The sequence below is a fragment of the Oryctolagus cuniculus genome, chromosome 2 (assembly GCF_964237555.1).
Source record: "Oryctolagus cuniculus chromosome 2, mOryCun1.1, whole genome shotgun sequence".
Classification (NCBI taxonomy): domain Eukaryota; kingdom Metazoa; phylum Chordata; class Mammalia; order Lagomorpha; family Leporidae; genus Oryctolagus; species Oryctolagus cuniculus.
In genome coordinates this window covers 16907311-16932634 of record NC_091433.1, presented here as the reverse complement: position 1 = coordinate 16932634, position 25324 = coordinate 16907311, and the positions used below count along the sequence as shown (strand labels likewise).

Sequence of the window (25324 nt, the reverse complement as noted above, 5' to 3'; positions counted from 1 at the left end):
AAGCTGCACCTATTTGCTAGTTCATTCCCCAAATGTCCAACACTTATGGGATCTGGTTCTGGGCCAGGGCTAAACCCAGGAGCTAGGAACTCAGTGCATGTCTCCAACATGGGTCATAAGAATCCATCGACTTGAGTCATCATCACTCCTTAGAGTTCTCATTATCAGGAAGTTAGAATCAGGAAACAGAGCCAGGGATAAAACCCACGCACTCCAAAGTGAGGCATGTGCTGCGAACGTTTATATGCCAGGCCGATGCCCTCCCCTGACCGATTCTTACAGCCAAGTAAATGCAAAGAGTTTCTCGGTTGCTCTTGTAAGAATTCCTCTAATATAAGAGCAAAAACATCAGCTTCATAATTACCTAGGACAGCGCTTACCCATGAGTATTAGTATCTATTAAATCAATGAACTCTGATGATTGAGGCGATTTTTGGTCTTTAATGCTAGTCTTATTACAGCGTGTGTTGACTGTGTGTGTGGGAATCAGTGGGAATGAATTCATGACAATTTTGTGGTTGGTCTTCAGCTAATTGTTATAAAGCAAATAATTACAGATATTTATAATTTTAATTTTTCAGTACTTAAATGAGACTTAGGTATCATCTCCGTTCCATACAGGTAAGAAAGCAGTCTTGGAGCTGGGAAGTTACATGCTTACCTTGACACAGGAGGAGGAGAGGATTAAAGCCCCATGCTTTCCATTTTTTGTTTTCACGTGCCATGCTGCCAGGGGAACACATGGTTTAATAAAACCATCTCCCAAAACTCATCATTTCCTTATTTTATTTAACAAATGTAGATTATCCATTTAATGAAAACATGTATATAATGGAATGTTGAATTTAAGTCAACATTTTCATTGTTAATAATTAGCAGGAACATATGGATATGGTATTTCTCACTTGTTTATTTTTTTAAGCATAGTTAGTACCAGAATCTTCCTTAGGCTGTCATCCTTTACTTTTAGTGTTTGTATATTACTAAGGAGATTGCAAATGATTCTCTAGGTCAGTAGATTCTGGGCAAGGACTTTGGTTACATTTTGGGCTATGTTAGAAAGCATGGTTAACAGTAATGAGTACAGTTGGAGAGGAGGTATCACTTCGAATGTTCTATTTAACAGTAGAATAACTGCTTTACAGCAATGATTTGTATCTTTCAAAATAGCTGGCAGAGATGATTTTGGAAGTTTCCAACACAAAGAAATGATAAATGTTTTGAGGTGACAGATGTGCCTGCCAGTTAATCTGATCTGATGATTATACTTTGTGTAGATGATTTGATACAATGTATCCTATAAATATTTATAATTATTGTGTCAGTTAAAAATACACACACACACACACACACACACACATATATATTTAAAAAGACAAGCAAAAACTGAATCTGTGAGGAAAGGGTAGCAATGAACTATGTTTTCAGCAAGAAAAGTCATGACAAGAGGCCAGAGGTCCAGCAAATTACACTCAGGCAAACAAAGTGGGGTGGGAGGAAGGTCTTTGTTTATGTTGTGATTCCGTCCTCCTGAGTCCACAGCCATGTTCAGACAGGAATTGAATAACAGCTGCATGGAGTGGTGGCAAATTAAGAGCGTGAGGCTATTGGAAACTTAGATTGTCATTTCAGGTCTGCTGCTGTGTGATCTTAGAGTCTGCTCACCTGTGAGGACTTCTGACAGCTCATCATTCAGCTCTGAAGTGAGGCAGTGTGGCAGTAGGTCTCTGTGCAGGTCAAAGGAATGATTTCCTAGCACTTGGTGTTGACATCATATATAGGGTAGGCTCTGGGATCAAAAGCATCCACATAAATTACTAAGATCTGTGAAAATAGTATTATTACTATCCTTGGACAAAACCATCTCTGTCATCTTGACTCTGCAAAGGATTTTACATTCTGCTATTGGAAAACAAAGTATTCATTTTTTCATTTGTTAATGTGTAAAGTTTTTTAATTATTTATAATGACTCATAAAATAAAGCTGGTATCGATAACAGAGCTGTATGGTGATGACTAAACTTAATCTTAGGAAACTATAAACAATAAAAAACATTCCAAATGGATAAAATTATCCAAAGTAAAGCAATGATTCTTACTGACCATATCATGTGTTGAAAATTAATGAATATTTTAAAATTTCTAGAAGTTGCAAAGGTGTTCATGTGATCTCTATTAGAACAGTTTTACATGGATACTACCTAGTACATCATATTTTATAACTTTAAGGTCCTTTCCTAGTAGTCAGTGAGCCTACAGTAATGTTGTACTCTAACAAATGCCATGCCATTATAAAAACACTCAATTTCAGACCATTTATTTGGTCTGCATAGCAAGGAGGGATAGCAAGCATTATACATTCTTTTGGACTTGGAAACATAACGGTCTTCAAAGAAGGAGGTACCTTTCTCTGAAGGGAGGAGAGAACCTCCACTTTCACTATGACCTTGTCTAAACAAGATAAGAGTCGGAGAACTCAAGGGGCTTCCATAGCCTTGGAAACTCATGACTGGAGCATAGGGAGACTACTGATGCCATAAACAGGAGTGTCAAATTGTTAAGTCAACAACAGGAGTCACTGTGCACTTACTTCTCATGTAGGATCTCTGTCCTTAAGGTACAGAGATGTCCTAAGTGTACATTGAGACTTAATGCTATAACAAGTACTCAAACAGTATATTTCACTTTGTGTTTCTATGGGGGTGCAAACTGTTGAAATCTTTACTTAATGTATACTAAACCGATCTTCTGTAAAAAAAAAAAAAAAAAAAAAAAAAAAAAAAAAAAAACAAACAAAAAAAACCAGAAATTAGCAATTCCCAACTTGACTCTCACTGGTATTAAACATGACAATAGGTCTGATCTGATTTCATCATCATTTAAAAAATCATCTGTTATTTTTCACTTTATGTTTCTGTGTGGGATCAAACTGTTAATCTTTACTTAAAGTATGCTAAACTGATCTTATGTATATAAAAGAGAATCGAAAATGAATCCTCATGTGAATGGAAGGGGAGAGGGAGTGGGAAAGGGGAGGGTTGCGGGTGGGAGGGACGTTATGGGGGGGAAGCCATTGTAATCCATATTCTGTACTTTGGAAATTTATATTCATTAAAAAAAAACAAAAACAAAACAAAACAAAAAGTCATGTAAGGGCTTTACTCAGATCTTGATGCAAACAAACATATAACAATAATTCTTCAGAGAAGGGAGGAAATGTGAAAATGAATATATGGACTGAGTTTGAAATTGTGTTAAATAATTGCTGCTAACTGTGCAAGTTATAGTAATGGCAAGGAGTTTATAAACATGTTCTTATCAGTTAGAGAAGCATGCTTACAATTTGCAGGAGCTAAGCATTATATCTAATATTTGCTTTAAATGTTTGCCCCAACTAAATTAATAGATGAGACAAGATTGGCAAACTTATGGTAATTGAAGCTAGAAAAAAGGATGCATCAGATGTGTTACAATATTCATTTGATTTTCTTTGTTTTTGAGATTTTCAGAGCAAAAAACTTGCAGAGAAGTAAATGCATTCATTCTTTTTTATCTCAAAAAGAGGTATCTGTGCCTGCTAGGTAATGAATTCAAGTATATAAATATAACTGCCATGCCCAGAACCATGTAAATTCATATGAAATCACAATAGGGTTGAGCATATGGATAGAAGAGGCAAGTAGGGCAGTCAGATTCAGGAGGCCTAGGAAGGATGATTGTTACATCACATCTGGTGAGTCATCAACAAGCAAGTGCATACCACAATATCAAAGAAATTAATGAACTCCATGTAAGAGAAGTTCAAGTACAACAGGGCAAAAATAGTAGAAAATAACCCTTCTTATGCATGGTGCACAGTTCCTTCTTTAAGACCCACGTTGTTACAGATCTGTGTTGTCATGGCCAGCTCCCTAATTCTGTTATCTTCCCGCTTTGAGATTCCACAAGATTTTATTCATAGTACAGTGCCTTTTTCCACTAGATAGAGAAAAGGTCCTGACTCGCACAAGTCCTGTAGTGTGCTACGTATATATGCTTAGGAAGTATTAGTGGGAGGGAAGAATGCATCAGCCATCAGGAAGAAAGGAAGCAAAGGAGGTAGGGAAGAAAGTAAGCTGCTCGGTTCCTTCCAGAAAGATCTCTGCGGGTGAGATCCCAGTGGAAAGAACAGGGCCATCAAAGGAGGTACCTTTCTCTGAAGGGAGGAGAGAACTTCCACTTTGACTATGACCCTGTTGGAATAAGATCAAAGTCGACGAACTCAAAAGGCTTCCATAGCCTTGGCAACTCATGACTAGAGACTACGGAGATTACCGACACCATAAACAAGAGTGTCAAATTGTTAAGTCAACAACAGGAGTCACTGTGTACTTACTCCTCATGTGGGATCTTTCCTTAATGTGTTGTCCAATGTGAAGTAATGCTATAACTAGTACTGAAACAGTATTTTACACTTTGTGTTTCTGTGTGGGTGCAAACTGATGAAATCTTTACTTAATATATACTGAATTGATCTTCTGTATATAAAGAGAATTGAAAATGAATCTTGATGTGAATGGAATGGGAGAGGGAGCGGGAGATGGGAGGGATGTGAGTGGGAGGGAAGTTATGGGGGGGGGGAGCCATTGTAATCCATTAACTGTACTTTGAAAATTTATATTTACTAAATAAAAATTTAAAAAAACCAAAACCAACTAGGATGAGGTGTTACTTCTCCATAGTAGCCTACTATCCAAAATTGTTTTTGTTTTGTTGTAGCAAGACTAAAGCCATATATCCTCTGTGTGCAAGCAATTCATCAAATGTGTCAGGCTGGAAACAGTTGAGAATCTTGATCTCTTGCTGAGAAAAGAAACTTTGCATTGAGCTATCACAGACAGTTATTTTTATTTGACACTCAGTTGAAATACCCCTGCTGCATAGCATATTAAGTACTTTATTGACTATAAAATGTGCTGCTGCAATTAGAGGTTATTTTTGTTCTTTTTTTCTTTTTCCCCAAGCATTTTGTCTTTCTGGAGGCATTTGAAAGCTAATCCTGTTTATCAGTTTTTCAAAGATGGTTGCAATTTAGCAAAACTGAGTTGGAAATTTAGTTAAATATCTGGCATCTTTGAGTGTCTCTGAGATCTGCAAGAAAGCAGGGCAGAGTAAAGTGAGAATCTTGTTATGAGGCATCTTCAAAAACTTCTTGGAAAATGTATAATGTGAAAAAATGATGCATGACTTTCAAAAAATTTTGCACCAATATAAGCTTTTAATTCCATTTCCCATAAACCTTTTGAAGTGCACTTGTACATGATCTACAAAGGTATTTCACACTAGCTGACATCCTAGCAGAAATGTTCGCTAAGTCAATCAGGAGCAAATCCACTTAAGAGACTGCCTTATAAATCATTCAGCTTTGTCAGTCAGTCTCTGGGTACACTTAGTGATGGGTTTTTCAAGTTATTTTAGAGGCAATCACCTCTATTTGGTGTCATCAAATAAAACAGCATGGGATTCATGGCAGGCACCATGTTGAAACAGCATTAAGTTTGAGATTTCACGCCTGAACCAAAGTCTGGAAAAGAACTGAAGACACAAAAAGACTTCATATCCTGCAAGCCAAAGGGCTGGACCTACACATTCACCAGTAAATACTGGTTAGTTGACCAAGAGATAGAGAACTGTTCTGGTATCTAAGGATTATGCCTAGGTTATTTGCAGTAAGAAAACAGAAAATCAGAATCAAGTATTTGGTTGCCATACATTGGTAGCTCATTCAATTTAAATTCCCCCTTAGCATTTACTCCACTATCTGCCCTCCAGTTGGTTAGTAGAGAGTCTCACCTTGTTTTCACATCTCAAGACATAAACAATGCTGCTGTCTATAGATGACACAGCTGCTTTCAGGGAAACTTCCTATTGTAGCTTCAAGCTTTTTGAGGAAAATATAGTCAAGCCCATACTAGGTATCTCAGAGGAGGACATACTCCCAGAGCAACTGCAACTCAAAGACAAGATAGTGCTGGCAACAGGAACAGTGGTCCCTAGTCACAGGGATGATGCCTCAAATTTGTCTATTTGCTACTGGTCTATCAGGCTTGGAGAGGAGCTACAGCAGCATCCAAATGCTTACTTTGACACAGCCAATGAACTTCTCAAGTTCTTTTAGGTAAGCACCTACTATCTATCTGGTTGAAAAAAAAAAAAACACCTGGAGTTAATCAAACAGGCTTACTGAAAGAATTGGTTACTATTTGATACATATTCACCCTGCATTTGAATCAGTATTCATATGATCTTCAAATAGGAAATATTGATGTTCTAGCTCTAATGGTCTTAGAAATTTAGTTTCTCATAATTTCTATCATCGCTGATAGAGTAGTAATGATCTTTTGTTATGTTACGGTTGAATTGATACAATAAATTGCATTTTGCCTTAGACTCTATTAAAAGCTATAAATGGCTCTATCGCCTCAGAAACAGCCTCGGGAAGGCACCACATTTTTATTTTTGTAAGCTTGTCTCCCTTTGCAGAACCAGAATATTTATTGGAAACCCCAAAATTTTGGCCTCCTTTAAAACAATATCAACTATCTCATCATAGTTAAACACACTGATTTTTATTTCTCATTTCTTTCCTAATTTCCAGGTAAATAAAAACCTTACCCCTTGTTCTATTTGATCAGTTTGGAATCTTTCAACAGTTTTAATTTTTTTAATTGCTATTCAGTGCATCCAGATAGGTAATATTTAAAATAGCCACGTATTATAAGGGAAATTTTTCCTTTGCAATCTTTAGTCTTATATGGAAAAGTCCAAATGAATGTCTATTAATAATGGACCACTTTAAGAACATAAATGTGCTTTATTATTTCTGAATTACTTTTGAAATTATTTTTTAGCTAAAAGCAAACTATAAGAATCTCTGAACACTTGTCAGCTGACATTTAGATATATAGAGAAACAAATGTAAAACTCATTTTCAGTGGCAGGAAAATAAAATTAGCCAGGACACTACTCTCTTTAGGTTAAATTTCTAGTAATAAAGTAAACTCATGAAAATGATTATCGGTGTCTTATTTCACTTAACATAATTTTTAGATATTTGCTGCAAATATCAGGGTTCTTTTTTATGATTCAATAATATTCCATTGTGTATTCATGACACATTATCTTTAGCCATATGTGTTGAAATATTGTACCCCATCAAAATGTCTATCCTGTGAGAAGAGGACTATTAGATGTGAACAGTGAAGAATTGACACCTGTCGCATGAATCTCCCATTTGTGTAAGAAGATTGGAGAACAATGACGGTTGTCAGGGGAAGCTACCACAGAGACAGTGATGATCACAGGAACTAACAGTGCAGTCTGGGAAAAATGCTTCTCGTAGAGGTGGGCTTTGGAGAAATCAGTGGCTGGCTGTCTGAACAGGAAGACCTTAGATTTGTATTTGATTTTCCACTGAGAATGAGGACAGAGGAATGAAGTCTGGATTTCTGTTCCAGTCATATATTTCATTTTACAGTGAAAATGTGTTTAGATAACATTGATTCAACACTGCTTGAAATAATTTGCCTTGGTAATATTTTCACTTCATAAAGACTTTCACAGGCAATACTTAGAAATTTAATTTTCTTAATGGTACAGTAGAGTTTCTACTCTAATAGTTGAGTAATTAATTTTAGTAGTTACTACAGTCTTGAATTTTTTAGGAATGCAGTACAATGGTTATTATTTAAATAAAGGCAATTGATTTCCTTGCTTTTAATACTAACCATCTTAAATTCTGCTTAACTAGGTCGGAGACAGCTGTAAAAACCTAGTATGTGGACATTAGTGTCAGGATTTTTTGTCAGCATTTTTGTTTCTTACATCAGAATGCTAAAGCATAAGTCATTGTCATCTATTGTCATCTATTTGTTTTTATTCCAGTGCAGATGACTGAAAGGACAATAAATGATTATTAATGATGGCACAAAATTTCTAAGAATAACTGCACCTCAGATTACTCCCCTTCTGAAACATTCATAGTAATTGACCTATTGATGTGATACATGACTAATGTCAGGAGCTGAAGGAAGTCTGCAGGATATAATCCTACCTTTTAGGCAGTAAATGATTCTAGAAGAGAGAATTGAAAGATAAAACATGCACTTGTGTGAACTTCTCTCTTATTCCTTTTCATTTTTAAAAAGGTAAATGTCAACTTATTCTAGATATCTATCTTAATTGTTACCAAAGACAACAAAAAATCAGCCCTTTCTATCAAGTGCTGATGACTTCCATTGCTTCCTTTCATCTTCTCAATAGTCCTGTGCAAGTGCCATTGTAAGCTAAATCCAAGTGTGGAGGAACTCACTGGTTTGCCACATGGAAAGTCGTAGAATGGAACTCTAGTCTTAGCTCTTGGATTCCAGCACTTTCTCTGCCTTGTAACCACATCATTCTGCCTTAACGGTATAGTTCTTGTGAAATGTGGCTTAACTGTTTTTGTAAATCACTGTGCTGACTTCCATGCTGTGCTGTATCCGCAAACACGGTGATGAAAACAATGGAAGCTGCTCTTTGAAAGTTCTGGGGCCTGTAAGAATGAAATCAAGATGACGACAGGGTTAAGGTATCTCTGAAGGCACTATAGGAGATGGTTCCCTTGCATCTCCCAGCTTCTAGTGGCGCTTTGTATTCCTTGGCTTGTGGCAGTACCACTTCAATCCCTGCCTCCAAGTTTATGTGTCTTTTCCTGGTGTGTGTGTCCATGTTTCTTTGTTTCATAAGGACTCCCTCACTCAATTTAGAGCTCACCCTAATCCAGTATAATTTCACTTTGATCCTGAATTATGTTTCCAAAGACGCTATTTTAAAACAAGATTAGCTGCTGAGATTCCAAGTGGATGTGAACTTCGAGGGGTGCTATTCATCTGTACGACTGTGTTTCTTACGTCTCTTCTAGTAAGAAAATTGGAGCACTGGTCCACTTTACCAGAAAATTAAGGAACATGATTTGAGTCCTGGTGTTTTTGATAGGCAGTTGATTACCCAAACCTAACAATTTGGGCTCCTCACAAACTCTGCGGATGCATGAACTTTGAATCATTTTGTTTTACAGAGTAAAATACACGTTTTCATCAGTTCTGCTGGTGCAAAATTCTGTGTGCTTTAGAGTTGTGAATCTGTGTATTGGAATTTGTACTTTGCTATGTAATTGTTTGCAGTCATAGAGGAAGACAGCAGACATCTAATATCTCGTGTTGTTGAGGTATCTGTGGAACTTGGGAAAGACACCTCTGATTTCCATGTGTGTATAATGGATATTTGCAGATTGACACACTGAGCAGGGAACAATCACACTAATGATTAATTGATCAACTAATGATGTTAAATTATCATATGGATGCCCGACTTACTTCATAGACTCATTGATTTTTCTTTTTATTATATTTACATGACTGTGATAGAATGGGATTGGGGTTAGCAATAGGTGTTGAGTGATGATGTCACTCACTAACATTCGGTTAAAAAATGTGTGACAGAGTGAGAGTAAAGTGTTCTAATAAAAAGCTGCTCTGATCTTCTCTCTGCTGGTTCATTCCCCAGATGACTGCATGGGCTGGGACTGGACCAAGCCAAAGTCAGGAGCCCAAGAGCTCCTTCCATGTCTCCTACATGAGTGCAAGGGCCCAAGATGTTGAGCCATCTTCCACTGCTTTCTTGAGTGCATTAGCAGGGAGCTGGATTGGAGATGGAGCAGCCGGGTCTTGAACCGGTACCCGTATAGGATGCTGGCATTGCAGGCAGCAGCTTTACCCACAACACCAGCCCCCTAATTTTTTTTTTTACATTCAAACAAGATTTTAAATAAGTTAAAAAATGATTTTGATGATAAGAGCTAGTATATTTTGCTTTTTGTAAATTTAAAGTATATAATTCTAGTAAGAAAAAATAAAAAGGTTAGTTCTTTTATACTGAAGTAGTCACTGAAAGTCTATTAACTGCCCCCTTTTTTCCATGTACCTTTTAAATAGAGCTCTGCTTTCATTTTAAAATAAAATTGTAAATATTTCATCTTTTCCATAGACTTTGTAAACATAATTTTAATGGTTGAATAGCAGTTCATGAAGCATAGGATTTCTCCATGGTGAGCACTTAGATGAGTTCCAGTTTTTTTGGTGATACTCATATAAATAATACTGTGATGGGTAGTATTCTAGTAAAGATCCCTCTCCCAGGCAAATAAGCTGATATTGAGATTTTTATTACCTTTTCTTGGTTATATTGATCTATATTGAGAGTTGAGTGTTGTCTATAATCTTGATGCACTAGTATACTGGAAATTTGCTTCACCAAATGATTTGCCAGTTTATGGCTTGCTGGTAGCATTCAAGGTCCTCACTGAACTGTAACCTCACCAGCATTAAGTAGGAACAGCATTATAATTCCATTTCAGTCATTACTACTTTGTTAAGTGAAACATAGAATCATATTTTACTTTTAGTTAACATACCTTTACTTAGTAGGAAAAGTAAAGTTTGTACATTAGTAACACATACTACTTTCCTGGTTTGTTTGGGCTGAATTGTCCCCTCTGACCCTGTTCATATTCTGACATCTTAAACCCTAATACTTCAAAACTTAAGTTTTTGGAGACATATATCTTTAAAGAGATAATTAAGAATGTAAGGGAAAGGGGAGCAGAATGGAGAGGAGACACAGATATGAACTCAGAGCCAGAACAAAATTTATTCAAGAAGAAAAAATTCAGAGGTAGATGACAAACTGCCAGCATGCTCACATACGGCACACGTGACAGAGGGCACAGTCCTCAGTGGGCTGGCCATTTTATATCTTAGGGTGGCCTAAAGGTCCAGAAGGAAGGAAGCAGGGGCGATAGGAGGAGGGGAGTTTCTCCATACAGATATTTCAAGTTTTGCCCCTGCTTTCAAACCTGGAAAAGAATGCTGGGGTTGGGGCTGGAAGCAATACACGTTGTGAGACTGAAGTGGTCTTTTGAAAGAAGGCATGGATAAGGGGTAAATTCTTATTTTACCTACTTTCAAGCAAGGAGCTAGTTTATGTCCTTGTTCCATCAAAGATATGTGAAGTCACATGGGTCAGCCTTAACCGAAGGTAACGAGTGTCACTGTACGAAGAGAAATGGGGATACAGACATGCAGGCTGAGGATGACCGTAGGAGCATGGAGAAGGCATTCACTTGCAAGCCAAGAAGAGAAACTTTGGTGGAAACAAAGTCTGCTAACACTTTGGTTTAGGACTTCTAGCCTCCAGAACTATGAGACAATGCTTTGTTGCCCAAGCCATCTAGTAAATATTTCATCTTTTCCATAGACTTTGTAAACGTAGTTTTAATGGTTGAATAGCAGTTCATGAATTTTGTTACAGCAGCCCTAGGAAATGAATACAATTCCCTTTGCCAATCTCTTTATTAGGGTCTTAGAGCTTAGTAATTTGTACAAGCTCTTTTTGTGTTAACATACTTATTTTCTTCTTCCCTTTATTGTAAAGTGATTAGTTGCCTTTTCCGTATTTTACTTTTTTAGCCTTTTGCATGTATAAATGTACTATTTTCCCACAATTATTCATATATTCCTTGGTGCTTTTTGCCTGGTACTTCAGAACTTAGAAAGTCCTTCCCCCTTAAGAGATAGGATGTGTTATCAGTCTTAGTTTTTTGGGGTTTTGATGTTGACCTGGATAATGTAAATTTTCCAAGTTTGAGAACAAAGATTCCAACAAGCGGATGAATTTAAATGTATAGAGTAAAGGTTTCTTTAATTTGAGGCTGTTATGCCTTGACCAACACACTTTCATCTTTATTTTCAGTGACTCATTGAAGAGTATGATTATTTTCAGTGGCTATTGCTTCATTTAGAAAACTTACATTATCAAAGTGGAACAATAACCTCATTTTTAAAATCCTCAGTATAATTAATACCATTAGTTATACACACAGAGAACCTCAGGGAGAGAATAGAAACTGCTCTTGGACATCTGTTAAGGGCCTTTGAAATTCTTGGGGAATTTTACTCCAAAGGGTGGGCATGTTGTCTTGCAAGATGAAACAAACCTTTATTCTCTGTTTCATTGTTTTCACTTGTGAGTTTCTGCTTAACATATTTAAAGTTGTTTTTATGGATCATTTTATCCAAAGTTTGTTTGTTTCTTCTTTGTAGATCTTTCTAGAATGTGTAGGAATGGCTTTCTTTTCTACTGCTGTATGCTTATTGGTGTTGCTCCCAGATCAATCAAAAATGCCATCTCTGCAAGGCAGAGGTTGTTGATACTCTAGTTGTCTTCATTTCAAAATAGAAAACTGCCTTCAGTTTTGAGATAAAATTATCTAAAGATTCTGGAATCTTTCCTGAATTGAACCACTTTAGGTCACTGTGAAATTACAGAAAATAGCTTGAAAATTACTTTAAATAAATATTTGGATGTCCTTCTCTGAAGTGGAGGATATATTGCCTTTTAAATTTTTATTAGAAAAATTTACTGACATACGATGTATTTTCATAAGACAAATCGAGTCAACCAGTAGTTACTGTGTACTGTTAAAAGCCAGGCCCTTCCCTGAAGTCTGGGAAACATGGTTGGTTTGCTGAACTTGGAACTGACCAAGAGAATAGACATTAGCTCAGGAATTGCCCCTTCAGTTGCTGGAATGAGAATTCCAAGGGAAGACTGGGGAAGCAGCTGTTCATGGATGCATCTCATTGTTTTTTTTGTTTTTTTTTTTTTTTTTTTTTTTTTTTTTTTTTTTTGACATTGTTTTAGCAAATGTGCTAGCCTTATCAGATTGTGGACTGTCATCCTGGTTATGTTTAGGATTTGTGAAAACTGATCAAACAGATCATTATCTGAGAATTAATCGGTGAGTGTGGGAAAGCAGACACACAAAGAAGGAAGTCACAGATGCTGCCATGGAATTCTGTGCAGCAAATCCCAAAGAAGATAAAGAGGCAGTGATATCTGGGTTAAGGCAAGTTGTTAAGCCAGAAAGGACTCCGTGAGGGAAGCGATCCTGCTCTGAGGTTTGGAAGATGAGCAGGTGTTCATCAAGGGACCAAGGCAGAGGAAGAATGGTCACCATTAGTTTTACTAGGTGATACCATCAACTTCAATATGAGCAGATTTTTGTAATATGTTTATTAAAAAGGTCAGCCCTGGGGCCAGTGCTGTGGCTTAGCAGGTAAAGCTGCTGCCTGTGGCACTGGAATCCCATAAAGGCACCAGTAAACGAGTCCTGGCTGCTCCACTTCCAATCCAGCTCCCTACTAATGTTTCCAGGAAAGCAGCAGAAGATGGACCAAGTCCTTGGACTCCAGTGCCCATGTGGGAGAACCGGGAAAAGCTCCTGGCTTTGGTCTGGCCCAGCCTTGGCCATTGCAGCCATTTGGGGTATGAGCCAGTGGATGGAAGATACCTTTTTCTCTCTTTTTTTCTCTCTGTAACTCTGCCATTCAAATAAATAAAAATTAAAGAGTCCTTAAGCTTATAGTTGTGTGATTAATAGCAGTTGAAGTTGAGGACTGACTAATAGAATTCTCCAGTACTGTATTGTTAAGAAAGCTGTCATCTAGATTTTCTGTTCAAAGCCAAACTTTATTACCTGAATACCTATGGCTGTTTTTCTCACATTTCAAGTGAGCCATTAGCTATGGATGAAGGGCATTAGTTCTCATTCAGAATTCTGCTGTAGTAAAAACAAAGCTCTGTACTTTTTTGCACGTCTGCATCTGCTCTCTTGTCATCCTGCTAGTGAAGTACAGATTTGACGTTGCTTATTTTCTTAGACTGTGCCAATAAAATTATACTCTTTATTTAAAAGAGAGATTGAGGAGAAAATTGGGGATGTGCATGCATCTACTCTTAAAAGAGATGTGGCTTTCCAGCTTGGGCCCTCCAAGATGGTTCCCGCGAAGAAGGGCGGCGAGAAGAAGGGCCGTTCTGCCATCAACGAGGTGGTGACCCACGAGCATACCATCAACATTCACAAGCACATCCGTGGTGTGGGCTTCAAGAAGCGTGCCCCTCGGGCACTCAAAGAGATCCGGAAATTTGCCATGAAAGAGATGGGAACTCCAGATGTGCGCATTGACACCAGGCTCAACAAAGCCGTCTGGGCCAAAGGAATAAGGAATGTCCCATACCGCATCCGTGTGAGGTTGTCCAGAAAACGTAATGAGGATGAAGATTCCCCAAACAAGCTCTACACTTTGGTTACCTACGTACCTGTCACCACTTTCAAAAATCTACAGACAGTCAATGTGGATGAGAACTGATTAAAGTTGTAAAGCTGAAAAAAAAAAATGCCAAGGAATGAGGTTATTTCTTAATTTATTGGGCACATACAATAATCTGTCATCGATACCCCTGTCATAATCTCTGGAACCTGTGAATTTGTGTCTGTGGCAAAAATACATGGAAGATGTGATTAAGTTAATCCCAGGATTGGGATATTTTCATGGATTATCTGGGTGAACTCACAATGTTAGATTGATGTAGTGTGAGAAAGACTGCACTGGTTGGTGTTGATTTTGAGAAAGCTGAGCCCAGGAGTGCAGTAGGCCCCCAGGAGCTGGAGAGGGATGCGAAGCAGCCTCTTCCCCAGGACCCCAGAAGGAACAGTCTCACCAGCACCTGGATTTTTTCTCAGTGAGATCCATTTTTGAAGTCTGACTTCCAGACCTGCAAGATAATAAATTTAAGCTGTTTCCATCTATCGAGTTTGAAGTAATTTGTTCTGTCCACAATAGGAAACTGATTATTGAGTGTGTTTTATGGTGGCCACTGATTATATCTCTTACTATGAATTTTTCACTACTGCAACCCATGGTAAACAATTAGACTCTAAAGAAAACACTTAAAATAGCTTTATTTAAAGGAAAACACCTGCTTATAATAGAAAGCCTAAGTATGCTAACGGCACTTACATATCTCACTACTAAGATATTCTTGGAACTTGTTTATTGTAGATATGTGTTTCTGCTCTAAATACGTTGATGGGACTTGTAAGTCTCAGTCTCCAGTGATATCTCAAAATTACCCCCGTCTCCTTACATGTATATCACTTATCCCCTCCTCTGTTGTGAAAACCCCTTGGGGGATGGGGCGAACACTTCTTCATGTCTTCCCCAGTATTTTGAGAACTAATTTACAAATTCACATCCTTAGTATGGCATGTTTAGCAGTATGTCTGCCTGTACTTAGCCCCAGCGTGTCTTAGTAATTCCACCCCTTCAGTGTTGTAGATAACATCACCTTGAGAAGCTGATTCATATTTAGAAGACTCACAAGAGACTGAGGAAGATGATGTAGAAGGCCCCCTTCCTACTTTCCAGTGAGAAATGTGATGGAAAGATACATTGAAGGTTCTCATCTACTTGTCTTCTCCCTTAATCACAGTAGAAAATCCAATGTCATATACTTTCCCAAAGATATCTGAATCTCATACCAGAGTGGCTAGATTTAATTCCCAACAGAGGTCCCTCGTTCTAGCTATCTTCTGATTGCCAGCTGTTGATGACTCAAGTACTTGGGTCCCTACCATCTATGTGGGAGGCATGGATGGAGTCTTGAGTTCTTTGCTTTGTCCTGATCCAGGCCTGGTTGTTTTGAGCATCTGGAGAATGAACCAGCAGATGGGAGTGCTATGTGTGTGTCTAATTCTTAAATGAAAAAAATTCCATATAAGGAAGTAAGTCACCATCAAGACTACTCTAAAATTTGGAATCATCTGCATGGAGTTAATTCTTTTTAATTCATGGGAGCAGTAAACCCTGACTACTTGGAGCACCCATGTGAGATAGCAAACTATCTCAGTTGGATGGCTCCTCAGTCTTTGTACCCTTTATCTGTGCAGTGCTTGATTGGAAAATAAAAACCCATTGCAACTGTCATTTTTCACACCACAACAAAAAAATCTTTTATTGAATGCCCTTTTCATTAGGTAGAATAATACCATTTCAGTATAAAACTTGAGTTTCTCATTTATGAAGAAGAGATGCTAATTTTCTCTAACATGTCTTTGAATTGCATTGCTATCAACAGTCAGGAGTTTGTTTTATACTTTAATGCCTCATTTTTGAAAGTACTCTACTTGTAACCATAAGCCTGCAACTGTCTTTTATTTATTTTTTCTATAAAATCATTGAGTTAAAACTAAGACTAGTGCAGACAGTCAGACTTTTTGGAATTCTGTAGTATGCAGTGTCAAGGCTTCATGTCTAGATCATTCTGGGTTCCAGTGGAGCCCACTGTTTGCAAATATTGTTAAGAATCATCCAGCCCTTCCCAGTGATGAAGAGTTTTCAGTAGATGAGTTGGAAGTGAGCCATGGCTTAGAGCTCTGTATTGGGCATTTTGCCTCTGGAAGCCCAGCTGTTTCCTGGTGAGAGCTTCCATTCTGTAACTGGTTCCCATCATTTTGAGTATCCAGCAGATCTACTTCCCCTCTAGCTCACCTGTCTCTTCACATGACAGCTTATTTCATGGAAATATGAAACATTTCCAGCCATGGCTAGAGGCCTAATTGCCCTGTCTATAAACACCTACTACACAAAAGCAGAAAAAAGTAAGATACGGATTGGAAATGTTACAAATCAGCATTACAAAATGAGACCACTTGTCTGGACACGAAAGGATGTAGCAGTTACATTCTTATCTACTGTCCTGAGGCCCACCATGGGAAGACGTGTTTCCATGCTGCACCTCTGAATCCCTGAGTCATTGTCCATTTTTTCCTCCCTCCCTCCCTCCCTCCCTCCCCATATTTTTCTACCAGTTTTGTTTAACACATCTTCTAAGCAAAACTTATATTTTAGAGAGATTATGGGAACAGATTCTTGTCTTGACTTTATAAACTCTTTTTTGTTTTTGACAGGCAGAGTTAAACAGAGAGAAAGGTCTTTCTTCTGTTGGTTCACTCCCCAAATGGCTGCTATGGCCGGCATACTGCGCCGAGCCAGGTGCTTCTTTCTGGTCTCCCATGCAAGTGCAGGCCCCAAGCACTTGGCCCATCCTCCACTGCCTTCCTAGGCCACAGCAAAGAGCTAGACTGGAAGAGGAGCAACCGGGATAGAATCCGGCACCACAACCGGGACTAGAACCCAGGGTGCCAGCGCCGCAGGCAAAGGATTAGCCTAGTGAGCCTCGGCGCCGGCCGACTTCATAAACTCTTAACATTGAAACTTCAATTTAACTGCAACTTGCTATTTAAGTCTGTGTGAGGAGCACAGATATGTAACATATATTGGATGTTTACTATATGCCAGATTCTCTATTAGAATATCTGCATTTTTTATTTAATTTTCAAGATGTATGATGAGATTAAAATTATCCTTGATTTCCTTTTGAGCAAATGCAAGCTTGGTGAAGTTAGTTTCCCAAAGGCACAAAAGTGATGCCATCATGATTTGAATGTAGGCTCATCTGATTTAAAATCCTTTCATTTTTCATCTTTGAATGATTCTCCTCCAGTACATGAAGCGCTCTTTCTCTAATTATTTGCTATTGAACCTCATTGTATGTAATAGCTCTTAGAACTTGGATTTTGATTAATAAATATTTGTTGAATGAGAAAAGAAATAGAAAAATAAAGGGAATGAAGATGGTAGGAAAGAAAGGAAGAAGGACAAAGAGAAAGGAAGGTAGGAGGAAGCAAAGTCTGTGAAATACAACTTTTTCAGGTACTTTAAGTATCTCTCTAAAATATAATGAGTTTATATACTTAGTGTGCATAGTAAATATGTATATGTGAATATATATAGGAGGGGACATCAAAAGGTTTCTGGGAAAGGAGAATTTCGAAGAAGTTATTTGGTAAAAATTTTTTTGAAAAACATCTACAGTTTTTCACAACATACATTTTCATAAACATTTTGAAGAAGACCCCTTATCTACATACATGTTTGTATATATTGAGTGTTTGAAAATTTGTTTGGTTATTCAAGTGCATGGAATGTCATTTATGTTTTTGGAATACTTCTGGGCTAAGCTCCTATGAAGAGATTAAAACCAATTCCTTTAATGATTGAATAAAAATGAAAGCAAATTAAATCAGAAATCCCTGCTTCCTTGTAGATACCATTTTTGGTTTTTCTGTGAATCAGCCATTGGATACTTTTGTTTAAGCGTTTTGTTTATTCAGTTTTTTTTTCCTTTCACATAATAGCAGTTAGATTTTAATGAGAGAAACAGAAAATTGGCTGTGACATAAAGGATCTACTTCAAAAAAGCTATTCAAAACAACCAGGAAAATATTTTTGGACACAAATGTATTTTAACAAGCATAATTTTCCCTATATCATAATGGTTTGAGTAGCAGAAGGAGTTTTCTATGATGCTGTAATTTATTTATTTTGTGAAAATAATCATTCCTGTATGGCACAGATTCATTTGAAATAATTATAAACTATCATATGCTTTTTGTAAGTAAATTTTTCCAGATATTTCTTTAAAAAGCAGTCTTTTTTCAACCTTCTGTCAGTAAATATATCTAAATTATTTTGAAAAAAAAAAAAAAAACAAAAAGGTAAGCAATCTAAGAGCTGTAAGCTAGAAAAAGTTTTCCTTTTGAAACATTTAATTTTTAAACCTTGAAAATAGCTTTCAGGATTCATATTTTGCTTTATTTTAAAAATTTTATTTGAGAGGTAGAGTTACAGATAGAGAAAAGGAGAGACAGAGAGAAAGGTCTTCGATCAGCTGCTTCACTCCCCAAACAGCTGCAACGGTCAGAGCTGGGCCAATCTGGAGCCAGGAGCTTCTTTTGGTTCTCCCATGCTGGTACAGGGGCCCAAACGCTTGGCCCATCTTCCACTGCCATAGCAGAAAGCTGGATCGGAAGAGGAGCAGCTGGGACACAAACCGGTACCCATGTGGGATGCCGGTGCTGCAGGCAGAAACTTAGCCTACTATGCCTCAGTGTCAGCCTCTTTGCTTTATTTTTTAAAAGATTTATTCATTTATTTGGAAGGCAGAGAGAAAAAAAAGAAATCTTCCATCCTTTGGTTCACTCCAAATTGCCATGGTTGGGGCTAGGCCACCATGAAGTGAGGAGCCAGGAACTCCATCTGGGTCTCCAATGCGAGTACAAGGACCCAAGGACTTGGACCATCTTCTGCTGCTTTCCCAGGGCATTAACAGGGAACTTGATTGGAAATGGGGTAACCAGGACATGAACAGCCCATAGAGGAGGTTGGCATTGCAGGCAGCAGCTTAACCCACTGTTCCACAAGGCTGGCCCTCTATTGTACTTTAAATGGGGTTATATACATTTTCTTAATAGAATTTATATTTAAAATGCCATTTTAGAGACAAGCACTATAGTTCCATCATTCCTGAAAATGTTAAAAGAATGTACGTTTTATCTGTGCAGAATATTAATTAGCTTGTGATCGACATCATTAGCAAAGCATAGTGCAAGTTGAGAAGAAAAATGATAAATGCTGTGTGTGTGTGTGTGTGTGTTTAACAGCTTATTTGAAAGTCAGAATTAGAGAAAGCGATAGTGAGATCTTTGATCTCTAGTTCACCTCCCACAAGGCTGCATTGGCTAGGGCTGGGTCAGGCCAAAACCAGGAGCCAGGAGCTTCATCCAGGTCTTCCATATGGGTGGCAGGGGTCCAGATACCTTGGCTGTCCTCTGCTTTTCCCAGGCCATGAGTCAGGAGTTGGAATGGAATTGGAGCAGGCAGGACATGAACCAGTGTCCATGTGTGATGCTGGCATAATAGGCATCAGCTTTACTGGCTACACCGCAGTTCCCGCCCTGCAGTTTATAATCTAAAGTGAATTGGCACACTTCTTTAAAGCAAACATTAGTTTTATTTCATCTTCCTTTAAAAAGATGTGTGGTCTTAGTGTTGGTATCAACAGTTACTGAAAAGTAGCTAAACTTGTGAATATTGTGGGGAAGCTCTGTTTCCAGTTTAGAAAACTGACAAAAAGATTGAACTTTTTGCGATGAGCAGGTTTAACAAATTTTGTGATAAATCTGTGTATTTTTTACTCTTAGCGATGTGTAGTGGCTCATCTAGCACTTGGTATTGTCTACAGTAGCTGTTGTCATTGCCATTCCTCTCTTTTCTTACTGAAATGTGTGGCCTGTGACTTCACTTGCATTTTAATCAATGCTGAATCAAGGTGTCTGTGCCTTTTCATAACGTTATTGAACAAGATAACATAGTACTTCCATTTTCCAAACTCTTCCATCCTTCCCTTTTTATTTAGAGATGGATCACAGTATATATCCACATATGTAAAAGAGTTGAGTATAGACTAACACGGACAGTATGCAAGGGAGGTGATACATGCCACTTGAAATTGACAGGAAATGGAGGATAGGGTAGGAAGAGTTATTATTTTCTTAAATCTGTATATATGAAATACATAAAATTTGCTCAGCTTATATAAATAAAATTTTTTAAATGAAAAAAGAAATTGATGGGGAGTGAGTACACTTTAGGGTAGACCCTGATATTTGGAGAAGTGTCATGGCAGGTGTATTGCATGTAACGAGACATAAAGAATGGAGTGAGAGGAATTAAAATTAGAGATGTCATAAATGCTTACATCAGTTTGGCCAGAGATAATGTGAAAATCAGGGTAACATGTAAGGATAAAAAAGATTCTTAATTGCTAAGACATTAATGCAGTACACACTCAGAGTAATGTCTTTAAAAAAGACTTATTTATTTACTTACTTACTTGAAAGTCAAAGTTACACAGAAGAAGAGGCCTCCGGAGAGAGAGAGGTCTTCTATCCACTGGTTCACTCCCCTATTGGCTGCAACAGCCAGAGCTGCGCCCTGGAGCCAGGAGCCAGGAGCTTCCTCCAGGTCTCCCAGGCAGGTGCAGGTGCCAAAGGACTTGGGCCATCTGCTACTTTCCCAGGCCATAGCAGAGAGCTGGATTGGAAGTGGAGCAGCTGGGACTCGAACCGGCGTCCATATGGGATGCCGGTACTTCAGGCAGTGAAGTTACCCATTACGCCACAGCACTGGCCCCAGAATAATGCTCTTAAATTCATATAATGTGATTTTTTAAAATTTTTAAGGAGCTAAAGATTCTGTCTACTTTTTAGAAGACTGAAATTATTTTTGTTTTGGTTTAGATTATTAAATGGAGAGCTTTCCATTTATTTCTAACATGTAACTAAGTGCAGACTTTGATTCTAATCTCTCCTCCAGTTACCTTGAGTGGATGCTCAGATTGTTCCATTAAATATAGAAAATATGCATTCCTCTGTCTCATGTGTTTCATCTGAGTGAACATCTTAACAAGTAGAATCTAGAAGGAAAAATGACAGATTTCAAGTAATGGCATATTCTCCTCCTCTCATCTATTTATTATTAATATTTTGTATGTGCCTTTTAAAGTTGAATACATTTGTATGATTTGAATTTTAAAGCTTTAAAAATTATCGTGAGAAGGAGAGAGAGACAACAGACAGACGATCATTCTCATATCTGATTGTTTATTTCCCAAATACTCAAATGCCCTTGATGGCCAGGACTGAGGCTGGAGCTCCAGGAACTGTATTCAGGTCTCCTATATGGGGGGCAGGCACCCGATTAGTTGAGACATCACTGTTGCCACAGAGTCTGCATTAGCAGGAAGCTGGAGCCATGAATCAAATCTAATCAGTTTGAAATGGACACTGACGTCTTAACCACTAGGCTAAAGGTCTATTCTCCGAGTCTTTAATTTTAATTGTCACATAATAATTGGACATATTTATGTTATACAGCATGACAATTCAGTGCATTTATGCAATGTGTAATGATCAAATTCGAGTAGTTAGCATTTCCATCTCCTTAAACATTTATCATTACTTTCTTTGGGAACCTTCCATCTCCTCTCTTCTATTTTGATGAATTGTTGTAAACCATCTTCACTCTGCTCTAAAACACTAGGCCTTTTCCTTGTTCATAGCTGTATTTTGGTACTGTTGTCCCACCTGTTCCCACCCCTTCCCTGCCCTTCCTAGCTTCTAGTATCCTTTTTCTACTTACTACATTTGAAGTCAGATTTCTTAGCTCTCACATTACTGAGAATTTGCAATATTTGTCTTTCTGTGGCTGACTTATTTAATGTTATGCCTTTAAAAAATATTTTATTAACTTGGGTTTTAGGCTATTTATGCTCAGTGGTAATATTTATTATTCCAAATATTTACAGCTTTTTTGATAACAGCTGTCATCCTGATGATCTTTGGGAAAAGTGCCCTCAGAAAAGTATTTTTTAACTTTTGGCATTACAAGACAATGAAAAGTAAATGTCATGACAAAAATTGAAACTATATAAGCAAGAAAAGTAAAATTTACAGGAGAAAACAAACAACTAAAGTTTTACACATTGTAACACTATACATATCAAACAAAATTCTTGAAAAAATTACATAGTTGAATATAAAGTTCTTTAGATCTGTGAATGCAACTGAATATTTTAATTTATCTTCTGAGGAAGTGACAGTAACATAAATTGATAACATACATTAGTAGCAGTAACATACATTAGAAAACAAGTTGTATAAACCCTTAAGATCTCAGAACCTGAAAGTGGGGACAAGGATTAAATATATTTGTTACAAAGCCACAGACCCAATTTAAACTGTCAAATTTGTAAGCCCTTTCTCAGCACCCAGATGCTTACCCTTACAGGCAACCTGGATTGGCACAAATTACATTCTGACTAAACCAGATCTCTGGGTGCAAAACCACTCTTTTATGTCCTATGTGTATTTGCTTTTCATGTCTGGCACAGCTTAGCTAGAGTGGGTTAGGTTTTAGACTTTACAAAGCTTTTTTCTTCATTTTATTCCTATTATTTGTATTTAAATTCAAAGCAGATAGCAGTTTATCCCTCTTACCATTTAGCTTCAGAATACTCTTGGGCCCCAAGCTGTAAGGCCACAGTGGCCAGGAATAACAATAAAATAAAACTGAACTCTGTAGGAAGAAGAACTCTGGTCTGAGAGGTGAGAATTCTGAGCGTATTCCTGTGATGGCCACTTTGTAGCTGTGTGCTCTTTATTACACAGTGTTGAAATTCAGAATCTCATTTATAAATAACCTGTCAGTGGCAAGCTTGTACTGGGAGACTTTTCTCATTTCTTTCATTTTGAAATTTTTGAAACTTAAACTATTTTACTTTTTTTGTGGGATGTCTACTTCAAGAATTATATTTGGCAATGCAGAAAGAACAGTGATTTCCAATAAACTTTATTTATGCACACTGAAGAAAAAAAGGTAAAACAATTTGTCAAAATGGCCTATGAAAATAGATACAAATTATTAGGGAAAGGGATGAGCATTTGGTACAGTGGTTAAAATGGCCCTTGGGATGCCCACATCCCATATTGGAATGCTAGGGTTTGAGTGCTGGCTCTGATTACAACTTTGTCATAAAGTACACCCTGGGAAGAAGCTGATGGTGGCTCAAATACTTGGGTCCTATATGGGAGATCCAGGTTGAGTTCCTTACTCTTGGCTTTGGCCTGGCCCAGTCTTGACTGTTGTGAACATTTGGGAAGTGAACCCATAGATGGAAGACCTCTTTGTCCCTCTGCCTTTAAAATAAAAATAAATTCATTTGTTTCTTGAAAAAGAAAAATAGTAGAAAAAGAACAATTGTTTCTCTGGTATAGTTTGGCATGAAAGGTAATAATGTGAACTTTTTTAAAAAAAGTTTATTTATTTATTTGAAAGAGTTACACAGAGAGAAGACAGGCCTTCCATCTGCTGGTTCACTCCCCAATTGGCCACAACGGCTAGAGCTGTGCCAATCCGAAGCCAGGAGCCAGGAGCTTCTTCTGGGTCCCTGGTGTGGGTGCAGGGGCCCAAGGACTTGGGCCATCTACTGCTTTCCCAGGCCATAGCAGAGAGCTGGACTGGAAGTGGAGCATCCAGATCTCAAACTGGTGCCCATATTGGATGCCAGCACTGCAGGTGATGGCTTTACCTGTTATACCACAGTGCCAGCCCCAGCAATAATATGAACTTTAGATTGGTCCATGCTGGATAACTTTATATACACAATAGGACACTCAGGACAGGGAAGTGACAATTCCTGTGGGGACTGAGACCTTGGTTTATTTTCTGACTTGGTCATTGAGTAGGCAGTAGATCACCAGGCATCTGTAGCATTGGTGTTTATGTCTCAATTGAAAGGATGGGAGTATATGATTAGAACTTTATTTTACAGCTCTGGCAGGAATATAAGATACAATGTTAAAGTCCAGAAAACCAAGGGGAAAATTCTTCCCTGTCGCTCCCCCTCTTCGTGGAGGAACGACACTAGGCCCTGCGCTGTTCTTTTGTCTGCTCGGCCCTCCCCGGGTTTGCTGCCGATCCTTCCACCTCCGTGGAAGGGCGGTTCCCCCTGCCACTTTCCCCACTTCCGCGGGGGAGTGGCACACCGCCAGCCGGCTCTCTCGGGGGCTACTCAGATGTTATCCGGATGTTCCCTTTAGATGTTCCTGGTGCATGTTGTCTCTCTCCTCCTTTATAGTCCTCTTCCACCAATCCCAACTCTGTTATCCACACGCCGAGCACGCTGCTCTCCTGCAATCAGGAGCAGGTCCTGCAGTTTATTGGTCGAACTGGAGGCGGCTGTGTAGAAGCTGTTTACTCCTCTCCCAGCGCCATATTGTGGGAGAGCAGATGCATAGAATAAGTCTTAATTCCAGTAACTTAGTCTAGTCCGAGTTGCTCCCCACACTTCCCTAGCTGATCCTATTTAGAATTAATGATTACTTGATATGTTGCATCTGAGCTTTTAATGAACCCTATGTGTCAAGTTGAGAGCGCACAAAAATAGATAGCAGAATGTTATGCCTAGCTGGAGAAATACATGGAAGTGTTTATAGTGTCCTAAGATCACTGCTGTCAGAAATGTGATTGTAGTGCCATTGAAAATGTCTAGAAAAAGGAAAAAGTAGCTGATTTTCCTGGAGGCTCATTTATGAAGTAACAATTGGTGCTTGATAATGAGCTTGAGTTCGTTAAAAGGAAGAATTGGAAAACATAAAGCTCCAGCATCTGAGTGTTCCTTTAATTTTTTTTTTTTTTTGAAAAGCAGAGCACTATATGGGTGAGCACACCCATTCAGTACCCCCCACCCCCATCACCAAATGCCTGTGATGGCCAGTTCTGGGCAAGATTAAAGTCAGGAGCTGGAATCCGATCCAGATCTTAGACATGGATGGCAGGGACCAGAGTACTTGAGCTCTCATTGCTGCTGTCCATGATGCACATTTACAGGAAGCTGTATCAGAAGAAGAGCAGCCATGAGCAAATCAGGTACGAAAGTCTGG

General features: G+C 38.2%; 2 protein-coding genes across 3 annotated transcripts in view; both read left to right on the top strand.

The window, feature by feature from the left end:
• The window catches only part of KCNIP4 (potassium voltage-gated channel interacting protein 4), a 1213489-nt gene that overhangs the window by 200888 nt on the left and 987277 nt on the right, over positions 1 to 25324 (top strand). The window lies entirely within an intron of this gene.
• Positions 12758 to 14316, top strand: LOC127490062 (large ribosomal subunit protein eL31-like). Its single transcript, XM_070068106.1, has one exon. The coding sequence runs from the start codon at positions 13914 to 13916 to the stop codon at positions 14286 to 14288; it is 375 nt and encodes a 124-aa protein (XP_069924207.1). The 5' UTR covers positions 12758 to 13913; the 3' UTR covers positions 14289 to 14316.